Source organism: Musa acuminata, chromosome BXJ1-1 (assembly GCF_036884655.1).
Source record: "Musa acuminata AAA Group cultivar baxijiao chromosome BXJ1-1, Cavendish_Baxijiao_AAA, whole genome shotgun sequence".
Classification (NCBI taxonomy): domain Eukaryota; kingdom Viridiplantae; phylum Streptophyta; class Magnoliopsida; order Zingiberales; family Musaceae; genus Musa; species Musa acuminata.
In genome coordinates, this window is record NC_088327.1 from 8,010,090 (window position 1) to 8,028,825 (window position 18,736).

General features: G+C 38.8%; 3 protein-coding genes, 1 long non-coding RNA gene and 3 other non-coding genes across 8 annotated transcripts; 5 read left to right on the plus strand and 2 right to left on the minus strand.

Annotated features, from left to right (window-relative positions):
* Positions 1–30: 30 nt before the first annotated feature.
* LOC103983330 (sedoheptulose-1,7-bisphosphatase, chloroplastic) lies at positions 31–2,787 on the minus strand. Its single transcript, XM_009400556.3, has 8 exons — positions 2,591–2,787; positions 2,381–2,500; positions 2,115–2,300; positions 1,921–2,002; positions 914–1,135; positions 737–837; positions 595–666; positions 31–511 (listed from the first exon to the last, which is right to left on the minus strand). Exons 1-8 carry the CDS (start codon positions 2,705–2,707, stop codon positions 227–229), a joined length of 1,185 nt encoding a protein of 394 aa, XP_009398831.1. The 5' UTR covers positions 2,708–2,787; the 3' UTR covers positions 31–226.
* Positions 2,788–3,696: 909 nt separating this feature from the next.
* On the minus strand, positions 3,697–4,457 carry LOC135647559 (uncharacterized). Its single transcript, XR_010500345.1, has 2 exons — positions 4,320–4,457; positions 3,697–4,237 (listed from the first exon to the last, which is right to left on the minus strand). It is a non-coding gene; the product is annotated as an uncharacterized LOC135647559 (long non-coding RNA).
* A 241-nt stretch (positions 4,458–4,698) lies between these two features.
* LOC135647150 (calmodulin-binding receptor-like cytoplasmic kinase 1) lies at positions 4,699–8,107 on the plus strand. 2 transcript variants are annotated; one of them, XM_065165687.1, is made up of 6 exons: positions 4,699–5,002; positions 5,879–6,111; positions 6,291–6,459; positions 6,611–6,700; positions 7,492–7,790; positions 7,883–8,107. In XM_065165687.1, exons 1-6 carry the CDS (start codon positions 4,699–4,701, stop codon positions 8,105–8,107), a joined length of 1,320 nt encoding a protein of 439 aa, XP_065021759.1. The 2 variants fall into 2 exon arrangements, with proteins under 2 accessions (XP_065021759.1, XP_065021765.1); XM_065165693.1 differs by having other exon boundaries at positions 5,882–6,111.
* A 2,946-nt stretch (positions 8,108–11,053) lies between these two features.
* On the plus strand, positions 11,054–11,147 carry LOC135592727 (small nucleolar RNA snoR27). The gene has a single exon (XR_010479212.1). It is a non-coding gene; the product is annotated as a small nucleolar RNA snoR27 (small nucleolar RNA).
* Positions 11,148–11,387: 240 nt separating this feature from the next.
* Positions 11,388–11,479, plus strand: LOC135592720 (small nucleolar RNA snoR26). The gene has a single exon (XR_010479206.1). It is a non-coding gene; the product is annotated as a small nucleolar RNA snoR26 (small nucleolar RNA).
* Positions 11,480–11,888: 409 nt separating this feature from the next.
* Positions 11,889–11,982, plus strand: LOC135592723 (small nucleolar RNA snoR27). Its single transcript, XR_010479207.1, has one exon. It is a non-coding gene; the product is annotated as a small nucleolar RNA snoR27 (small nucleolar RNA).
* A 2,327-nt stretch (positions 11,983–14,309) lies between these two features.
* LOC135647662 (tubulin beta chain-like) lies at positions 14,310–16,154 on the plus strand. Its single transcript, XM_065165717.1, has 3 exons — positions 14,310–14,789; positions 14,875–15,144; positions 15,239–16,154. The coding sequence occupies exons 1-3, from the start codon at positions 14,396–14,398 to the stop codon at positions 15,916–15,918; spliced, it is 1,344 nt and encodes a 447-aa protein (XP_065021789.1). The 5' UTR covers positions 14,310–14,395; the 3' UTR covers positions 15,919–16,154.
* Positions 16,155–18,736: the final 2,582 nt, after the last annotated feature.

Here is an 18,736-nt window from a genome sequence, read left to right on the forward strand (position 1 = left end):
AAGATGAGGAATAAGACTATAAACAATTAATTGCCATAATACTTGCATTTTTTCTTTTCTCTTTCATAGCTCAAAAGAAAATGTTCCAAACAAGTAGAAGATGACATGAAAAAGAATAGAATTGATATGAAGTCTGTCATCTCTTGTTCTTTTCAACTCATGAATCAGACTTGTGACTCGATTTGTGTCGATTGATGGTGAAGGCAGTGCTGTTGATGAGAGAGAGTTAGGCAGCAGCTCCAACAGGCGCACCTGCCTTGTTGAGCCTTGAAGAGCCATAAAGAGTCTCTTCGAATCGGATGATCTCGTTCTTGGACCCATAAGCCACTTGAGTTCGGTCGTCCAGGTTCTCGATCACCTTGTCCAGCACCGACCGGGTGCCGTCGCTGCTGTACCCTCCTGCTTTCTCGATGAGGAACCCGAGAGGCGCCACCTCGAACAGCAGCCTCAGCTTGGCCTTGGAACTCGGAGACGTCACGTTGGTGAAGATGCCCTTCTCCTTCACGATGATCTACACATGCACACAAGGTGCTTGATCATATGCCTCGGTAATATCTTGAGCCCTTCTTGTGGTTTCGGTGTGCATCACATTACCTGGTTGACATCAGGCACCATTCCTCCGGTGTACCGCAGCGTGTACTTCTCCCTCACGTAGTAGTTGATCAACTGCAGGCACACATACTTCGAGTTCAACACTGTTCTTACACGATCTCAGAGAAGCAAAAGCGATGATGACCTTATCATAGTCAGGGTTGTCGAAGGTAGCTCTAAGGTTGCCTGGAGAGAAGATCTTGCCTTCACCGATCGATGTCGTGTCCTTCACGTGCTGCCACTTCCCTGAAGCCGTGGTGCAAAGTGAGATGCAATCTGTTGGGCATTAAAACCAGGGAGATTGAGGCGAAGGAGAACCAACCTTCATCGAGGAGAAGGAATTCATGGGTTCCAGGGCAGTCTTTGAGAGCAATGATGTAGGTGGTGCGAGGTCCGTAGATGCCCATGGCGGCGGCGACTTGGTCTCTGCCAGTCACGCCGGTGAGCTTGTCGCCGGGCCATACGCCGAAGATGGTGCCCACTGTGAAGTTGGTGTCGACGATGCTGGAGCCGTCGAGGGGATCGAAGGCCACACTGAACCCACCTGAGTTCCACAAGTAGCAGACAGGTTTGATTAGATTGTGTCCTTTGTTTTATTTTTGCGCCTCACAAAGTTTTTTTTTTCTTTTTTTTGGAGTCATTTGATCTTTTTAGCATTTGGATTCCTAAACTTAAAAAATTAATATTAAAATTTTTATAATTATGAAAGTAAAATATTTAACTTCATTTATTCTGACGTCGTTGGTTTTATTGACGAAAGATACAGTACATGACAGCATGAGCATGAATGACACAAAAACAATATACAAAAAAGATAATTTCAATGATGATAGTAGACGAGAACGATGCGATGGTCGACCTTGTCGATATCGATCTGAACATCAACGATGAAGAGGAAGAGGAGGCAGAGTAGTGACGCATTTGTATTAGTGCTTGAGAAGGAAGAGGAGGGAGGTGAGGTATTTGCATTGATGTCGCGTTGCTCTACATCTGCTTTGGCGCTAGAGGAGAAAGAGAATGCAGATGAGGCATCTGTGTCACTAACAACGAGGAGGAGGGAGGAGGAAGAGGAGGCAGGTGAGCTAGAGCAATACTACGTCGAAGGAGATAGAGGAGGTAGGTGAGGCATGTGTCGGTGTCGCACTCTATCTTCTCTTCGTTCTCAAGCACCCGCATTGATTGGAGCCTTTGGGTGTGTTGCTCTTTTGTTTCATATTATTAATGCACTAAGACACATGAATCATGCTGTTTGAGTTCAGCATCTTCACATTGCTATAGCGTGTGGGAAGATAAATCAAAGGACAGAAGAGAATCATCAGTCATATTTACCTTCCACTGGTCCTCCCATATCTTGCAACTCGGGGACTTCTTCGGAGCACGCGTACTTGCAAACATGCGAGTATTGCAGAGCCTGAAGTGAGAGGCACACGAGATCAACAAATCATATTGATCCTTGTGTTGATGATTATAATAGAGGATAAAGCATGACAGTGTCTCTTCTTGAATCGACTGCCTTGACTTACCTCGAAGAGAAGGTTGTTGGCGAGCAGATCCACGGCTAGCTGCTCGTCGCCGAAGGAGTTGACGCAGGCAGTCCCACCACATGATGCAGTCCTCACCTTGAAGGAGATGGTCCTCAGAGCCTCCCCCATGGCCATCAGCAACCTTATCAGGTTCTTATCCGGTGTTGCCTTGGTCAAGAACTCCTCCTACGATTCCAATACATGAGTTTAGTGCCTTCGGTTTTGGAGCAAGTAACGATCTATCTTTCTCATTCCGTAGAGGTTACCAAGCTATCCCCTATCTCACACTTGGTGGCGAGGGACGAACTGCCCACTGCCCTGCAAGCTCTCGACTTGGGCGGCGTCAGCCTGAGGGAGTCGCCGAAGATGGAGCTCGACTTGAGGCCCTGCGAGAAGAAGGCAGAAGCAGAGGTGAAGTACTACTACTCAAGGAGATCGTGGAGTGCAGTCAAAAACAGGCAAGCGAGCGTTCGTACGCTGTGCCTGTGAGACCGCGGGAGGGAGGGAGCAGAGGATGGCACGGCCAAGCGCGACTGATACAGCACGCTGTGGGCGATGACGCCGCGTGCGCAGGTCGCTGCTCCCGTCTCCATTTCGTCGAGCTCGTACGTAGGGGAAGCCGCTCACCACGAAGGGTGGATTAGGCTCAAGCGGGCATCGGATGATTGAAGAGGAGAGGGAGTGGCGGGGAGGAGATAAGTAGTCTGTGGTGCGGCAAATGCTCATCATTCGTTGTGGCGTGTGGTGGCGGTGGAGCGCCCGGTGCTTTAAGATTCCAAATCTCTGGTGCGTCAAAGTCAGCAGCCACATCGGATCTTAGCTGCCTCGAAGTTTTTATTGTTGGATACTGACGTCTACGTGGCATAGTTAACGAGACACTTTTGATTCGATTCACTAGTTAAATTATCTAATTATTAAAAGATTAAATTGCGCTTAATATGTTTGGATAATTTAAAAAAAATTAAAAATTTTATTTTCTCAAAATACATTCTCTTTTTATCTTATTCCTACATAATGTTTTTATTTCTCAAAAAATAAAATTACTGTGATATTCACCTCATCGTGGTTGCTTCTGCTCTTCGTTTATCGCCTCCACTCTTGTCCTTATTTGTTATCATCGGCACATCCTCATCCATCGCCTCCATTGCCACCATCGTCATCATCGCACTCATTCTCGGTCCTCTCATTCGTCTCTTCACGCTCATCCTCAATCCTCTCCTCAGCCTCCTGGATTCCAAGATTTGACCCTTCATTTGTTTGCCTCCACAAGTGATGTGGCTGCTTTGGCCACGTCATCATCCCTTTGTTCCTTACCCTATCAATTGTCAAGTGTCCACTTGTCAATTGCAACGCAATTTACGAGTGTGATATTTAACATTTCAAATCATAGGGAACAAAGTAATTTAATCATATGACACTTGCAACTTGCTGCAAATCTAACATCAATTTCCTAGTTATCACACACACAGTCCTGACCAGATGAAAAAAGGTTGAGTTGTGACAATAACAATTGTCAGAGTACTGTCATAAAATGGATTTCAAACATCAATTTCACATATTTCTATTTAACTTTACCCAAATATGACAGAATTTTTTTTATTTTCTTGATAGCAATACATCACTGTGTATACTTCTCGGCATTCAACAGTGCACAGAATGTGCAAAAACATGTTCTTCATTTCTTACCTCTCAAAGCTGGGTAGCTTTCTTCACCTTGGCATGATTCAACTCCACCAAAATAATCTAAAACTTCTCCTTCGGTTCAAAAAAAAGGTGAATTGAAGGACAAGTTGGAAAAGATTTCGTGAAGGAAATGAAGCCACAGCTACCATAAAGCTATTCATGTAATCTTTATCTATTCTGTAAGTGGAGCAGTTGGTTGCTTTGGGGACAGCAGCACTTGCTTAGCAGAACCAATCAATAGATTTGTCTTGGAATCAGCTACCGCAACAGATAATCCTACAGCTTCCAGCATTCATTGACAATCTCTCATGGTTGACTTTGAAATATCATGATCCATTTGTTTAAAAGGAAGAGCAACAAATCTGCCCACACATGTCAACTCCGATTTTGCAATGAAGAAGATGATAATCCTTGAAAGAAAAAAGGGCAAAGACTATGACCTGTTCAAACACGAATAATAATTTTATCATCTGATATGGTCTCCAGAAAACTCGCAAGTAGAAGTTTGCAGAGTGGGTATACCAGATTCCTCAAATTGATGAAGGCAACCAAGTTGAACAATTCATCTAGTAGGGTGGAGGACCAGTAAATGGCTTGATCAGAACCAATCCTATTATGTTCTTCAAATAAAAGAAAAGATGAGAACCATCCAGCTGTGCTGCATTGCTGTTGGCACGAACAATTCACCCATGTTTGACCCAGCAGCTTGATGCTGGACAATGTCTGAAGCATGATATTCAAAAATAATTTCATTGACTTGCTCTGCCTGCATCTCCTGGCAGACTACCTTCCCTGGATATATACCACAGCAACCTTGAAAAAGTCTTCAAACAGCATTAGCAACCGGAAGGGAAATCAGGAAAAGGAGTGTAGCAACAGAACTTAATCTCCAGCTTCCCGTATGCAGAAATCAGATCATTATACCAGCAGCTTTGGCGATGAGAAAGAGGACTCTGACATCAGTCACAGGCTCCCACGAGATCCTGATATCTCACAGGCTTCATCATATGGCAGTGCTCGCTCCATTTCTCTCACTCATTCTCTCAGTCAGACAACGCTCCGGAGTTCAAACTCGTTCAGAGTTAAAGCTCAGGAATTTGCCGCAGGATTTGTCACTTGCTTCATCCCTCATCGCCATGCAACTTGTGAAGGAGCAGAACATGAAGATGGCTCGAGGGATGTCTCCGATTTTTCCACTACTTCGAGTATGCCCTGATTCATCCCTAACTGATAGACTCTTTAACTTTCTTTATTTGAATGCCGAAATTTTTGTTCCTATGCAATTTTATCAAACAAGAAGACCAAATTTCCAAACAAATTGGAGGCTGAAGATTGAAAGTTGCAATATGTGAATTTACCAGTTTGTTACTTTTAGTTTACATGGAGAAATAAAAGGGATGGATTTCCCACTTATGGTCATACAAATTGATTCTCTTTGCAGATTTGTAGCTGCCAAACAAATACTGAAAAGTAAAATTATAAAACAAACAAAGGATGACACTAATAAATGAAAATATATAGGTTAAAGAAAAGCAAAGTATTCATAAGATTACTGAGCCATCTCTTAGCTTCTATTAATTTTTCAAAAATTCGATCCTGAAGTTTACGAACAATTTACCATCAAATAATTCGTAATACCCATCTGATATATCCGGGAAACTGTTAAAACTGAAGCAACATCTATATATGCATACTACAAGAACCACTTTTGCATGAATAAATTCTGTGTGCCTGCCAGCATACTGTACCCCTCCATCTTAAATCTTCTCAGTATCATAAATTTTTTGATCTTATTCATTTTCTTTATTACATCCCCTTAGATTACTTTTTCTTTTTGTCAAGCAAGCAAAATCCATCTAAGGACATTATAAAAACGCTCGAGCCTGGATCACTCACATCTTATCCTAAATTCTGTATGTTCTGTCAGAAATCTAGAGGATACTGTCTCAATCAAATACTGATACAGAGAAGTGAAACTAATATATCATCCTTCAAAATTTAAGCTCCTTATTTGGTTTCATGGTATTTCCTTTGATGAAGCATTAGAGCTAAAATATTTATCTAAATCTGATGCGATGCAGCAGGTTCAAAGATGTCAACTATGAGTAGCGGGAGCAATTATAGATTCAGAACCCATGGTTCTTACAGCAAAAAGGAAACACAGCAAGAAACAATAAGGTTCTCCATAGAAGAGATCAACAAAGCCACTTCAAATTTTGCATCAGAAAATAGAATTGGGCAAGGAGGCTTTGGGGCGATCTACAAGGGGAAACTCAAGGATGGAACTCTAATTGCAGTAAAACGAGCCAGAAAGGTGAGTAGCCATTTACTTACTCTATTGGCTAAGATACACATTAGTAGCAGCAATGACTCGGTTCACTCTTCTCTGTTGTTGCTTTCCTTACCCTCAAGGAATAGTTATGCTTAATACAGGATGTGTACGGAAGTTCTTTATACTTCTAAATGACTAATACTGACTGATTAATATGGCAGAATATGTATGATGTGCACTTAAGCGTAGAATTCAAGAGTGAAATCGAAACTCTGTCGAAGGTAGAGCATTTGAACTTAGTGCGATTTCTTGGATGTCTGGAGACTGATAATGAACGTCTAATTCTGGTTGAGTATGTTAGCAATGGCAATCTACGCGAACACTTGGATGGTAGGTAATTTATTTTCATACATTTTAAAACAAAATTGATTCAGTAAGCATATTGAGATCATAAAAGTACTGGATAAAGATTCTTACAGTCTCTGACACTTGAGACCAATTTTATGAATGGAAATTTGAAAGAAAACGTAATGCAATGCAGGAACACGTGGAAATGGTCTAGAGATCGGACAACGGCTCAACATTGCCATTGATGTAGCTCATGCTGTTGCCTATCTGCACACATATGCAGGTTATTCCTTGAGCTTCAGTTTTGATATCATAGATTCAAAATTCAAAGCCTCCAAAATATATGCCTCTAATTTTTAAAGGAAACAAAAAATCAACCATTCAGGGAAGGAAGATTTGGAGTAGAACATGTTAAATAACTTCTGCACACAATTGAAAGAGAACACTGCATCAAACTTAACTTCAATATCAGTGATATCAACCTCCATCTTGTAATCTTATCATCACTTCCACTAGGACATCAATCTTGCATAGGAGTAATATTGGGAACTATTAGCTTGGCATGTATACATATATGAAATTGCTGCTTATCCTGTAACTAACTATAAAGATGATTGATCGGAAACAGAGTTGAATACCGATTCAAAGAAATAAACCCTAAAAATCTGTAAAAAATTGCTGAACCAATAATAGGGCATACAGTGATATGTTATCAGCACAGAGTCTCTAATCAAACTATATCATAGATAATGTTCCCAAATGTTCATTATGAACATGATATAAAAATATGTACACAAGCACATTCATGATGCATGTAAGACATCTGATTAATCATCTTCTAGATACAAGTAATTTACATTCCTAAGATAATTATTGAGAAGATATTAGAAATCCAGTTTTGTTTTCAGACTAAACTTCATTGAAAGCATTCTAAAATTTCAACAATTAGCATATCCAAATTGCTCGTACCAAATACCTAATGAAACTGGGACTCACCTTCAAGTAGCACAATACCTTGATGCATTGTGATTAATGCAGATAAAGTTCACTCTCTTGATTTCTTTGGCCTGACAGATCACCCAATCATCCACAGAGACATCAAGGCCTCCAACATCCTGCTGACGGACAAGCTCCGGGCAAAGGTGGCGGATTTCGGGTTCGCGCGGCTGGCGGCGGAGGATCCGGAGGCGACGCACGTCTCCACCCAGATCAAGGGCACGGCGGGGTACCTCGACCCGGAGTACCTCCGGACCTACCAGCTCACGGAGAAGAGCGACGTGTACTCCTTCGGGGTCCTCCTCGTGGAGATCGTCACGGGAAGGCGCCCCATCGAGCGCAACCGCGACAACAGGGAACGCGTCACCACGCGATGGGTACGTACACGCCCGTGCGGCACAGCACATCCACTTCTTCCCTTCTTCTCATTCTGTGTCGCGTGCGGCGCGATGACGTTGGATCAGAGCAGGCGATACGGAGGTTCAAGGAAGGTGACGCGGTGATGGCGATGGACCCGCGGTTGCGGCGGAGCCCAGCGGCGGTGGGCGCGACGCAGAGGGTGCTGGGGCTGGCGGAGCGGTGCATGGAGAAGGATAGGAGGTCGCGGCCGTCGATGAGGGAGTGCGCGGAGGTGCTGTGGGGGATCAGGAGGGACTCCCAGAGCATGCTGCAGTCGTCGTCGACGACACGGTGATAGATGTCGACGGCCACCAGGTGTTCGATACTATCGCAATTACAGGAGCAACGCGATGCCATCTGTCGTATGGTAAGTAGGCAGAGTGTCTTTGATGGTACAGTGTGCACTACTGCATTGTGTATGTGTATGTGTGTGTATGAAGCCAAATTGGGATTGAAAGGAAAGCAAGAAAAGAAACAGTCATGTCCATGTTATCGATTCAATTCAGTTATGGGAGATTATTTTTGTTGGTGGGTAATTGGAAAAGGATTTATGAATGTGTCTATGTAATGAAGTTGGGAGTGTAAATAGCAAGATTTGATTTAGTAGCAATACATTTCTTAGGGAATAATTATGTTTAGGTCTACATTGTGAATCTAAGAAATTAGTCACAGTTATTCTCATATTTCCATAGGATTTATATTTTTTAAGATTGTTTATAGGAACAAGAGCAAGAAGTATATTATCACCATATATATGGTGAAAAAGTTCGTAGATTGCATTACAATATTAAGCTAATTCTCTTATGTCTCACAATATCTATTTTATAAGTCAATTTTAATCTTTGATAATCAAATCTTAATCGAGTGCATATGAGACCTAATGGTGCATATGAAGCTTGACCTAATGGGGATTATTGATCGATAGGGTCGAAAAATATGGGCTAATTATATCTTACTCTATATAGTTGGACCTATTTAGCATCCCAATCCCTAGACTTTAAAATAATTTATCGAAGTTCTTATAATTATGAAAGTAAAATATCTAGTTTTATTTACTTTAACGCTGTTTATTTTATTGATGAAACCATGAAAACAAGGTTCAAAAAGATAATTTTAATATTTCAATTGGTAGTGATGGATGGCACTAGTAGTGGCGGATGACGACGACGTTGGGGGTCATGAGTGACTATTGTGGATGAGAAGGGAGAGCGACAATAAGAGATGAGGGCCCCTTTGCATCTATATCGGCATCAACGTAATTACTAAGCGACATGTCAACGTAGTTACTGAGCAACCGTTTCGTCGCTCTACATTTACGTCGGCGTCAATACAGTTACCGAGCAATGAAAGTGTTGCTCGATCAATGCAGATATCGAGTGATATTTTCATCGTCACTTAACAACTATGTCGATGTCAGCGGTAAAAGGGCTACTAGACAACTATATCAATATGCTATTCAACAATTATGTCAACGCTAACACATATGCAGAGCGACAAAAAGGCCATTCGACAACTGCTTTGGCGTAGACAAAGATGTAAAGCGAATATCGCCTCTCATCGTCACTCTCTTTCCTCATCGACAATAGCCACTTGCGACCCTCAATGATGTCATAGTCTACAACGACCAATGTCGTCTATCATTACTATTAAAATTTATAATTAGCCTAGGAAGGTACATTGTTATTTTCTAGTTAAATTTCTCTTAATGTCCTAATATTTTTTTATATCTTAATGCTAGATATGTTATGATATTAATTGTCATGATCAAATATGATAAGATAATTAATCCGTTGACTTGAATAGTTTAAAATATTTAAATCTAAATTAATAATAACACAACTATTAGACCTTTAAAAGTCGATATTAATATTTATTTACTTACGAGCCAATTTATCCTCTTATGACGTATCGCGAGACTCAATCAAACTATGTGACCAAATTTTTGGTTATTAATCCAACAAGCAAGTCCATCTTCACCGTCACTCTTAATTATCTCCTCCAAGTCCATCATATGACTCAAGCAAGAGAATAAGAATACGTGATTTAGCACCATCCCCATTTGTGTATGACCAAATCAAACCATGCATGACTTCAGCTCTAAGTTAAAGAAATGAGAAGGAATGTCCGTGAATATGTTTTCAAATCGTCATTCAAGAAATATTTTATACAAGGGATTCGAAAATTCACAAGATAAATATAATAGTCACTATTTTCACTCGTACCAAAATTTGAGCTGACCATTTATTTATTTACTTGAGCTTGAAAATGAGCCCAAATACAGTTTAAATCAATTTCTCTATTGTTGTCATTTAATAATAAAATTGGTACAATATACTTGGATGATTTTCCTAAAAAATACTCATATTTTAGATCAATATCTCTTATTTTATTTTTTTTTTAAATAGTATCTCTAATTAATCAAATACTTAAATTCCCTTTCAAAATTACCTCTTATTGTGTTTTGGCATGGTATATTATTTTTATCTTGTAATATTTAGAATACCGTAATAAAAATACTATAAGACCTACTCGAAACATTATAAATAATTTAAATACATTCTCAATCTAAACCAAACTAATATGGTATAATGACAATCAAGAAGACATAATATGATATTACTTATAATATTTTTTTTATATTTATAGTCTTTTTAACACCACAATGAAACATTGAAAATGCTATTAAAAAATAATATATATAAATTAAAAATTAGTAAAAAATGAGGAAATTTTTTTTGAGGAGTAGTTTTAAATTAAAGTTACTATTTAATAAAAAAAAATGCTTCTAAAAAAAATCAAAATATAAATATTTTATAGGAAAATCGCCCAATATACTTTTTAAATGAGTTCCACTGTTGTTATTCTTTTGCTGATGCAGGTGATGAACAACTTCATTCAGATCAATTGGACCCGATCGCAATCGAGATTGGGGTTCCAGTCAAGCTCGCTCCTCGTCATCGGCTTTAACCTGATCTGGGCGTCGCGTCCACGGCCAGGTGAATCCCTAACATGCTTCACCCACTGTGGATCACGAAATCGGAAACCAATCGGGAATTAGGGTTCCATCGCAAGCAAGTCTCCTTAGCCGGCGTCTATAAAATCTTAGGGTTCTCCCCCTTCCGGCTCATTCCACCGCCGCCCAATCAGCATCCTCTTCTTGTTTCCTTTCTGTCCCCTGATGTCGATCTTTTAACCGCTGTGGGTTGATCTTTTTGATCACTCTGCTGGTTCATAGTTGGTCTTTCGATCAGTGATGCGAACATAAATCTGCGTTATCTTTCTGTAACTCGCTCGTTTTGGGTGGTGAAGATGGCTATAGTGCACTGAGATCAGATCAACTTACTATGTCTTTGCGGGATTCTTCATGATGGATTTCCTTGTGGCTTTCCTCAGTTCGTTAAGCGTGTTTCCTTCATTTCATATTATTTCTTGTTCTTGGTAAATATTGGATTCCTGATTTAGAATTTTTAGCTGTTCGCTTCCCCGACTCAATTTGTTCAATCTATTACGTTTGTGTTTGTTTATTTTTTATTTGGGTACCAAATAAATTTATCGTTTCTTTGATTGCTAGAGAGACGGCATCGTTGATGTAAAAAAAACTCTTTTGTTATCCTTGCACTTTGATATCCCATGAAGAAAGTTTGGGGAATTTTTGTCTGAGATGCCATTCAACTCTCTCTATTGCTCCTTAATTTGATGTTTTCACTATTTCTTGGTGTTAAAAATAGTGTTGTTTTGTTTCTGTGAAGGATCATGATCCTTTTCAATTTAAATGGACTTGATCAGGATCATGTTTCTGTGAGGATCTAGTGTTTGTAATGGCAGTGGTGTTGATATGCCCCTCACTATGATTTGGTGGGTTTTTGTCAATGCTTGCAGGGAATTTAGTACCAGTTTTAAAAGAAAAGCAAAATGTTATTAGATTTTACTTTTTGTATTTAAATAATTAAAAGAAAACTAGGAACTTGGATGATTTTGCTTGATTGAATTAGAGATAGCCTGTAGTTTTTGAGGCCCTTATTCAAGAGCTCCATGTTGTGATCTTCTTAGGTATTTGTCAGATTGCTTGATTGAATATTTGATTAGTGATGTGATTTGTACATAATCTGCGTTATCTTTCTGCAACTCCTTTCAAGGAATTGAAGATGACTGTGATACACTGAGATTAATATTGTTTTTGTTCTTTGTAAAACATTTAAGCACAAAGTTCTTTATGGCCTTATTTTGCTCACCAGAGTTGTTTTTTTTTTCTTTTCCATTCAATTTATCGATTATAAATGGCATCTCTTTTTTCAGTGAATAGTCAATGACATCAGAGGGATTTTAAACGAATATGATTGGGATCTAGATGGAATATAATGAAATAAAGTCACTTCTAAGGTTTCCTATGAAATGAGTCATGGAAGGGCTTCTGTTCATTTGTTGAGAACATATTGTTCATTGGCTAGGAGTTGAACTCTGGCAGTATGTGGATCTTAAATGTTTTCTTTTTCTTTCCATGGTTATTACTCTTATTTTTTGAACCATGCATTTTTTGTCTCATTTTGCAATATTTTGGATTTTTTAATTATTTATTTTAGTTGTAGATATCATGTTACAATGGTTTTCTTTTTGGGCATTTTTCTAAAAAATATTTATATTTTGGGTGTTTTTCAAAAGATAATCCTCTCTTTTATTTTTTTTATAATATTTTTTAATTTAAAAAATAGTTAAAATATTCCTCAAAAAGTTTATTTGTCAAACTTTTTTGCTTGTTTTTTTGCCAATGTTTAAATTATTGTAGTGTTTTTTAATAACATTTACAGTGTAGTGTTTAGATAATTCATAATGTTTATAAGTAGGATTTACAATATTTTTGTTGAGGTGGTTAAAACATTGTAATAGGTTAAAAATACTATAAGGGAAAACTTTTAGGGCAGTTTGAATATTTTTTAAATAAAAAATACTGTTTGGAAAAAAGAGAGAGTAAAATGTGGAGTTTCGATTGAAAAAAAAAGGAATATTTTTCAAGAAATTTATCCATCCTTTCTAATGGATGGTTTGTGTGTGCGGTTGTAATTTTGCCTTATTAGCTCTTGTAAAACAATAATAATAATAATAATGTCATTGCTCATGAAGGATTGCATTTCTGTTGTCAGCTGTTATGATATGTTTGCTATACAATTGAAGGGTTACATTCCTCACTAGGGATTACTTCACTAAACCATTGAGAATTGCAGTTATCCTTGATGAGTTAACCATCAGTTCATCTATCAAAGATGATTGATGTTGGTTTTCCTTAGTTGCATGCACATGAATGTAATGCATTGGTAAATGTAATGCAGAGTCAGACAGTTCGACATTGTATTTTTTTTCTATATAATGTTAATTTGTAGTCAGCCTTTTTCGCCTCCTAAGAAATAAAATGCTTAGTAGTAATTGCTTGCAGTATTCTCTCAATGCACGCAAGTGCTGTGGTCAGAATAAGTCATTAAACTTGTACACTCCAAAATTTCCATCGTCTACCAAGTAATCTAAAAACTAGAATTTTGATGTTATAATGGTACTCAATATATTGTCGAATAGTCTCTTTTTTTTATTTCGACCTTCCTTCCTTAATATATTGTAGAAGAATTATACCGAAATATGGAAACGATTAGAAGAATACGTTCATTTTGGATTAAAAATAAATATCACAGATTTTTAATTGATCTGGTGCATGGACACGAGTGGAGTCAAAATCAAATTGCATATCTTTCTTTAGTCGGCCTTAAACACCAATTTCATTCAATTACGTAAATAATAAATCGTATCTGTCCCTCGCTATTGACGCGAAGAATTAAAGTTATCAAATAAGATTACTCCATTCCTTATGGAGAAGGAAGGAGTAAGTAAGGGCGCGTTCAAATCATTGGAATTGTAAAGTGTCGGGTCAAATTAAAAAATAGTTTAGTTTAAGGTATTTCGAATTAACATTATTTAAGATATAGTTAATTAATTTTAAATTTTATGTAATTTAAAATATATATGAATTTTATGTAATTTAAGATTTGATTCGATGAATTGATTCAGTTAATCGAATCAAATTAGATTTTTGATGTGATTGGATTGACATTCTGTTAGTTTGGTTCAGGTCCAGTTTGATTTTTTTATTTAATTTAAATACTCTTAATAAGAAGAAATTAAAATAATAAAAAATCATTATTAAATATACTAATAAATAAATAAATTATTATTATTATTAATATTATTGTTATTATTATTATTATAAAGAGGCTCTCTATGGAGCAGTAGCCAAGCATGAGAAACCCGCTCCCTCGTCTTGTCGCCTGCAAGATGCTACTTGGCCGTTTGAAATTTGAAATCCCCATCACCGACCCTCGCTTTCCTCTCCGTTCGAAAAGTAGCCGTTGCAGTTCGGCGACAGCTCTTCCATAACGACCCCCCATAACTAGCCGTTACCCCTCCACCCCTCTGGTTCCTCCTCTTCCTCTATATATGTGAAACGCCCATTCGCGTCTTTGCCTTCCCTCATCACCGCCACAGCATCAAATCGTTCGGCAACGAAGAAAAGCGAGAGAGAGAAGAGGAGCGAGATAAGAAGATGAGGGAGATTCTTCACGTCCAGGGGGGCCAATGCGGCAACCAGATTGGGGCCAAGTTCTGGGAGGTGGTGTGCGCGGAGCACGGGATCGACGCCACTGGTCGCTACTGCGGCGACTCGGAACTGCAGCTGGAGAGGGTGAACGTGTACTACAACGAGGCCAGCTGCGGCCGCTTCGTCCCTCGCGCCGTGCTCATGGACCTCGAACCCGGCACCATGGACAGCGTCCGGTCCGGCCACTACGGTCAGATCTTCCGTCCCGACAACTTCGTTTTCGGCCAGTCCGGCGCCGGCAACAACTGGGCCAAGGGCCACTATACCGAGGGCGCCGAGCTCATTGACTCCGTCCTTGACGTCGTCCGCAAGGAGGCCGAGAACTGTGACTGTCTCCAAGGTATTTGTTCTTTGTTCTCCGACAAACTCCGGGTGCTATCTGTTCTGGAGAGCACCTGTTTGATCAATTGTTCTACTTGGGGCAGGGTTCCAGGTTTGTCACTCGTTGGGTGGAGGGACGGGGTCGGGTATGGGGACGCTGCTGATATCCAAGATCAGGGAGGAGTACCCTGACCGGATGATGCTCACCTTCTCCGTCTTCCCCTCGCCAAAGGTCTCCGACACGGTCGTGGAACCTTACAACGCCACGCTCTCCGTGCACCAGCTCGTCGAGAACGCCGATGAATGCATGGTTCTTGACAACGAAGCTCTCTACGACATCTGCTTCAGAACCCTCAAGCTCACCACTCCCAGCTGTAATGAGTCTTCTCCCCCTCCCCCCGCTGCCACGCAACTGCTATTCTACTGTCGGATGATACTGACGATTTCTTTGGTTATTTCTGCGAGAAGTTGGTGACTTGAACCACTTGATCTCTGCAACCATGTCGGGGGTGACGTGCTGCCTGAGGTTCCCAGGGCAACTCAATTCAGACCTCCGGAAGCTGGCCGTCAACCTCATCCCCTTCCCCCGCCTCCACTTCTTCATGGTGGGCTTCGCCCCCCTGACCTCGCGCGGCTCGCAGCAGTACCGCGCCCTGACGGTGCCGGAGCTGACCCAGCAGATGTGGGACGCCAAGAACATGATGTGCGCCGCCGACCCTCGCCACGGGCGGTACCTCACGGCCTCGGCCATGTTCCGCGGCAAGATGAGCACCAAGGAGGTGGACGAGCAGATGATCAACGTGCAGAACAAGAACTCGTCCTACTTCGTGGAGTGGATCCCCAACAACGTGAAGTCGTCAGTGTGCGACATCCCGCCGACGGGCCTCAAAATGGCGTCGACGTTCATCGGGAACTCTACGTCGATCCAGGAGATGTTCCGGCGGGTGAGCGAGCAGTTCACGGCCATGTTCAGGCGGAAGGCCTTCTTGCACTGGTATACAGGGGAAGGGATGGACGAGATGGAGTTCACGGAGGCGGAGAGCAATATGAACGACCTGGTGGCGGAGTATCAGCAGTATCAGGACGCGACGGCGGATGTGGAGGAGGATTACGAGGAAGAGGAAGAGGAAGAGGAGGAGGAGGCCTGATGCTGATGCTGCCATGGGGTGTTAGCCCGCTGCAACTTCCGGTTGCCAGTCATGTTGAATTGGTTCCTCATTCGTACTTGACGGGTATAATTAGAAGCAAGCAAAATTCTAGGAGTAGTTAGTTTCTTCTTTTCAGGTTTAGGAAGCCATAGTTATTATAGGTGATAGGGAAGACCTTCCTATAAGCTGGTTTTGACTCCTAATTATTATCTAAAATTTATATTGGCATTGCCATACGAATGGGTCTTCAGTTTTGACTCTCGACCATCAGACTGTGTATTTGATTAGATTGGCTCAGACTCGAATGCCCAAAAATATTTTAACATGGTAAGAATAATAAATTATTTGGCTGTAATCAGAACATAGGAGAGATTTGAAATAGGCACCGAAGGTCAAAATAGGAATTGAAGGAAATTGTAGGAAAATTTAGATAACATGAGGAAATTATTTATATTTTTTTCTAATTATAGATGAGGCTTTCTCATCCATGCTCGACTTTGATCATGAACATAGGCAATGTTGTCTCTTATTTACTAATATTGATCCTTGATGGTCAAATCATTATAATTTTATTTAGAAGAAATATTTTTATTATTATTATTATTATTATTATTATTATATCAAAATTTTAATTTTTAATCAACTTGTAATAATAATTGGGTAATTTATCCCTAAAAAAACCCTAATTGGCACCTCATTTTTTATATTTAGCAAGGGCATCTTTTTTTTTTTTTTTTTGCATAGTAGGATCAAAATGCCCTCGATAATTTAAAAATGCTCTCATTTTTTATTTTTACCAAATGCGTCCTTTGACCTTAGGTTGATTTGATTTTCTAGCTTGAACGGACGTAATGGACTGAATTGGATTAAATTTATTGAACTAGACAGATTTAGTATAACTCTAGTATTAAATATATTTTTTATTTTTATGGCCTAATAAATAACAACATCGTCGTCATTATCATTTTCGACATCATTTTTATCCTTTGCAAGCCCTAGTTATTAGGTTGGGATTCTTACTAATAAGCATTAGGCATCGATGGTAGCACCATCACTGTCGAGTCCTAGTTGCATTGTCACTATCAAATCCTAGTGGCATCATCATCGTCGGGTCCTACCAAGAGGAGAGGAAGGGGTCAATCGTCATTCGCAACAGGACACATGAACAAAAGTACATTGACCTTCTTGGTATTCATCATTATCATGGCCATTAGTTAAGCATTAAGCTTCGTGTAGCCTTAATGATTAATGATTTATTATCGTATTGACATGTAGCCTTTTGCACAGAAGTTGAATCGCTAAAGGACTTAACATAGTATTTGTGAAAACCCTCAACATTGGCCTTCATAGTGTCACTGAAGCGCCTTGGCAATGTCATTAAAGCATTAATTGCATTGGCTTATTTCGTTGTAAGCATAAAAAATATATAGTGTTAAGTGATTACGTAGTTTAGTATTATTAATTTTGAACATCATTTAAGTATTTGCTACTTATTACAAAATTATTATTATTTAAATAAAATATCTAACTTTCTAGATGAGATGGACAATTTCAACAAAACAGTACATTTGTCAATACTAGAATTAAAAATAATTTTGGGAAGTATTGATATGATACTAGGCCAAGTTAAATGATCACCTCTGTACAACTTCAACCATCCAACTTTGTTTTAGCAAGCGATCATAAGTTAGAGGAGCAAATTGAATGATCTTCTGCACAACCTCAACTTAGAATTTTGATTTGAATGAGAAATTTGTAATTGATGATAATAAAAAGAGTTATGAGATGACTTTAAATTAAATTGATGATAATAGCAGAAGAAGTAAAAAAAAGGAGCATATCGTTAAAACATTTGATGCATATAAAATTATTGGTGAGTTGATCAATTTCAATTAAAACTTCTTAGAGGATGACTTTAACCTTAATGCATTAACTTCATATCTAGATGAAGATGAACTTATGACCTATATATATTAGACAGGTAATAATTTGCTACTATTTATATTACAATATAAAATATAAAGATTTATTGTGATATTTAATACTGAGTCCTTCATGTATTGTAGGTAATTAAAGATGTTTTGGAGTTTAGTGATAGCTAAAGAATGATAGGAGGGAGCGAAGGAGGAATGGGTTTTTGAAGCTTCTTACACTTATTCAACTTTAAACCTAAAAAGAAAATTCAATTAGTTGTAGATAGCTTAATAATAATTAATATAATTCTTTAAGTTATGATATATATTATATGTATTAATGACTTCTGTCTTCCTTTCACCAAGTCAAAATGATCTACAATGACATCATTCTTTATACACCAGCAAAATTAAATGTTATAAATATGACATTATATCCAAGGTTTATGATTAAAAAAAGATAAATTCAAACATTAATATATCACAAAATGTATTAGAGAGTTTAGCACCCTTATATTCTAATCAAATAATATGCATAACTAATTAAATCAAAATCAAATATGTGATCGAGTGTAACTCTAGTGTGATCCAAGCGTAACCCTAATAACATAAGTGTAAATAGAAAAATTATCTCTAAAGCTATCCAAACTTCTCAAAAACTATCATACCGTAATTCTAAAATATTTGGTATCTTATATATTTTTTTAAAATTTTGAGTCATTAATTGATGAAATAAGAGATTCCTACATTGAATATATGTTCCTCAAACCTAACTAAGCTTCTTCAAACTATAATAACATGTTTCTAACTGCTATTATATATATATTTTTTAGTTATTAATTGGCAAAATAGAGGATTTGTGATCTAGACTCAAGTATAAATATTTTTAATTATCCCAGACCTGT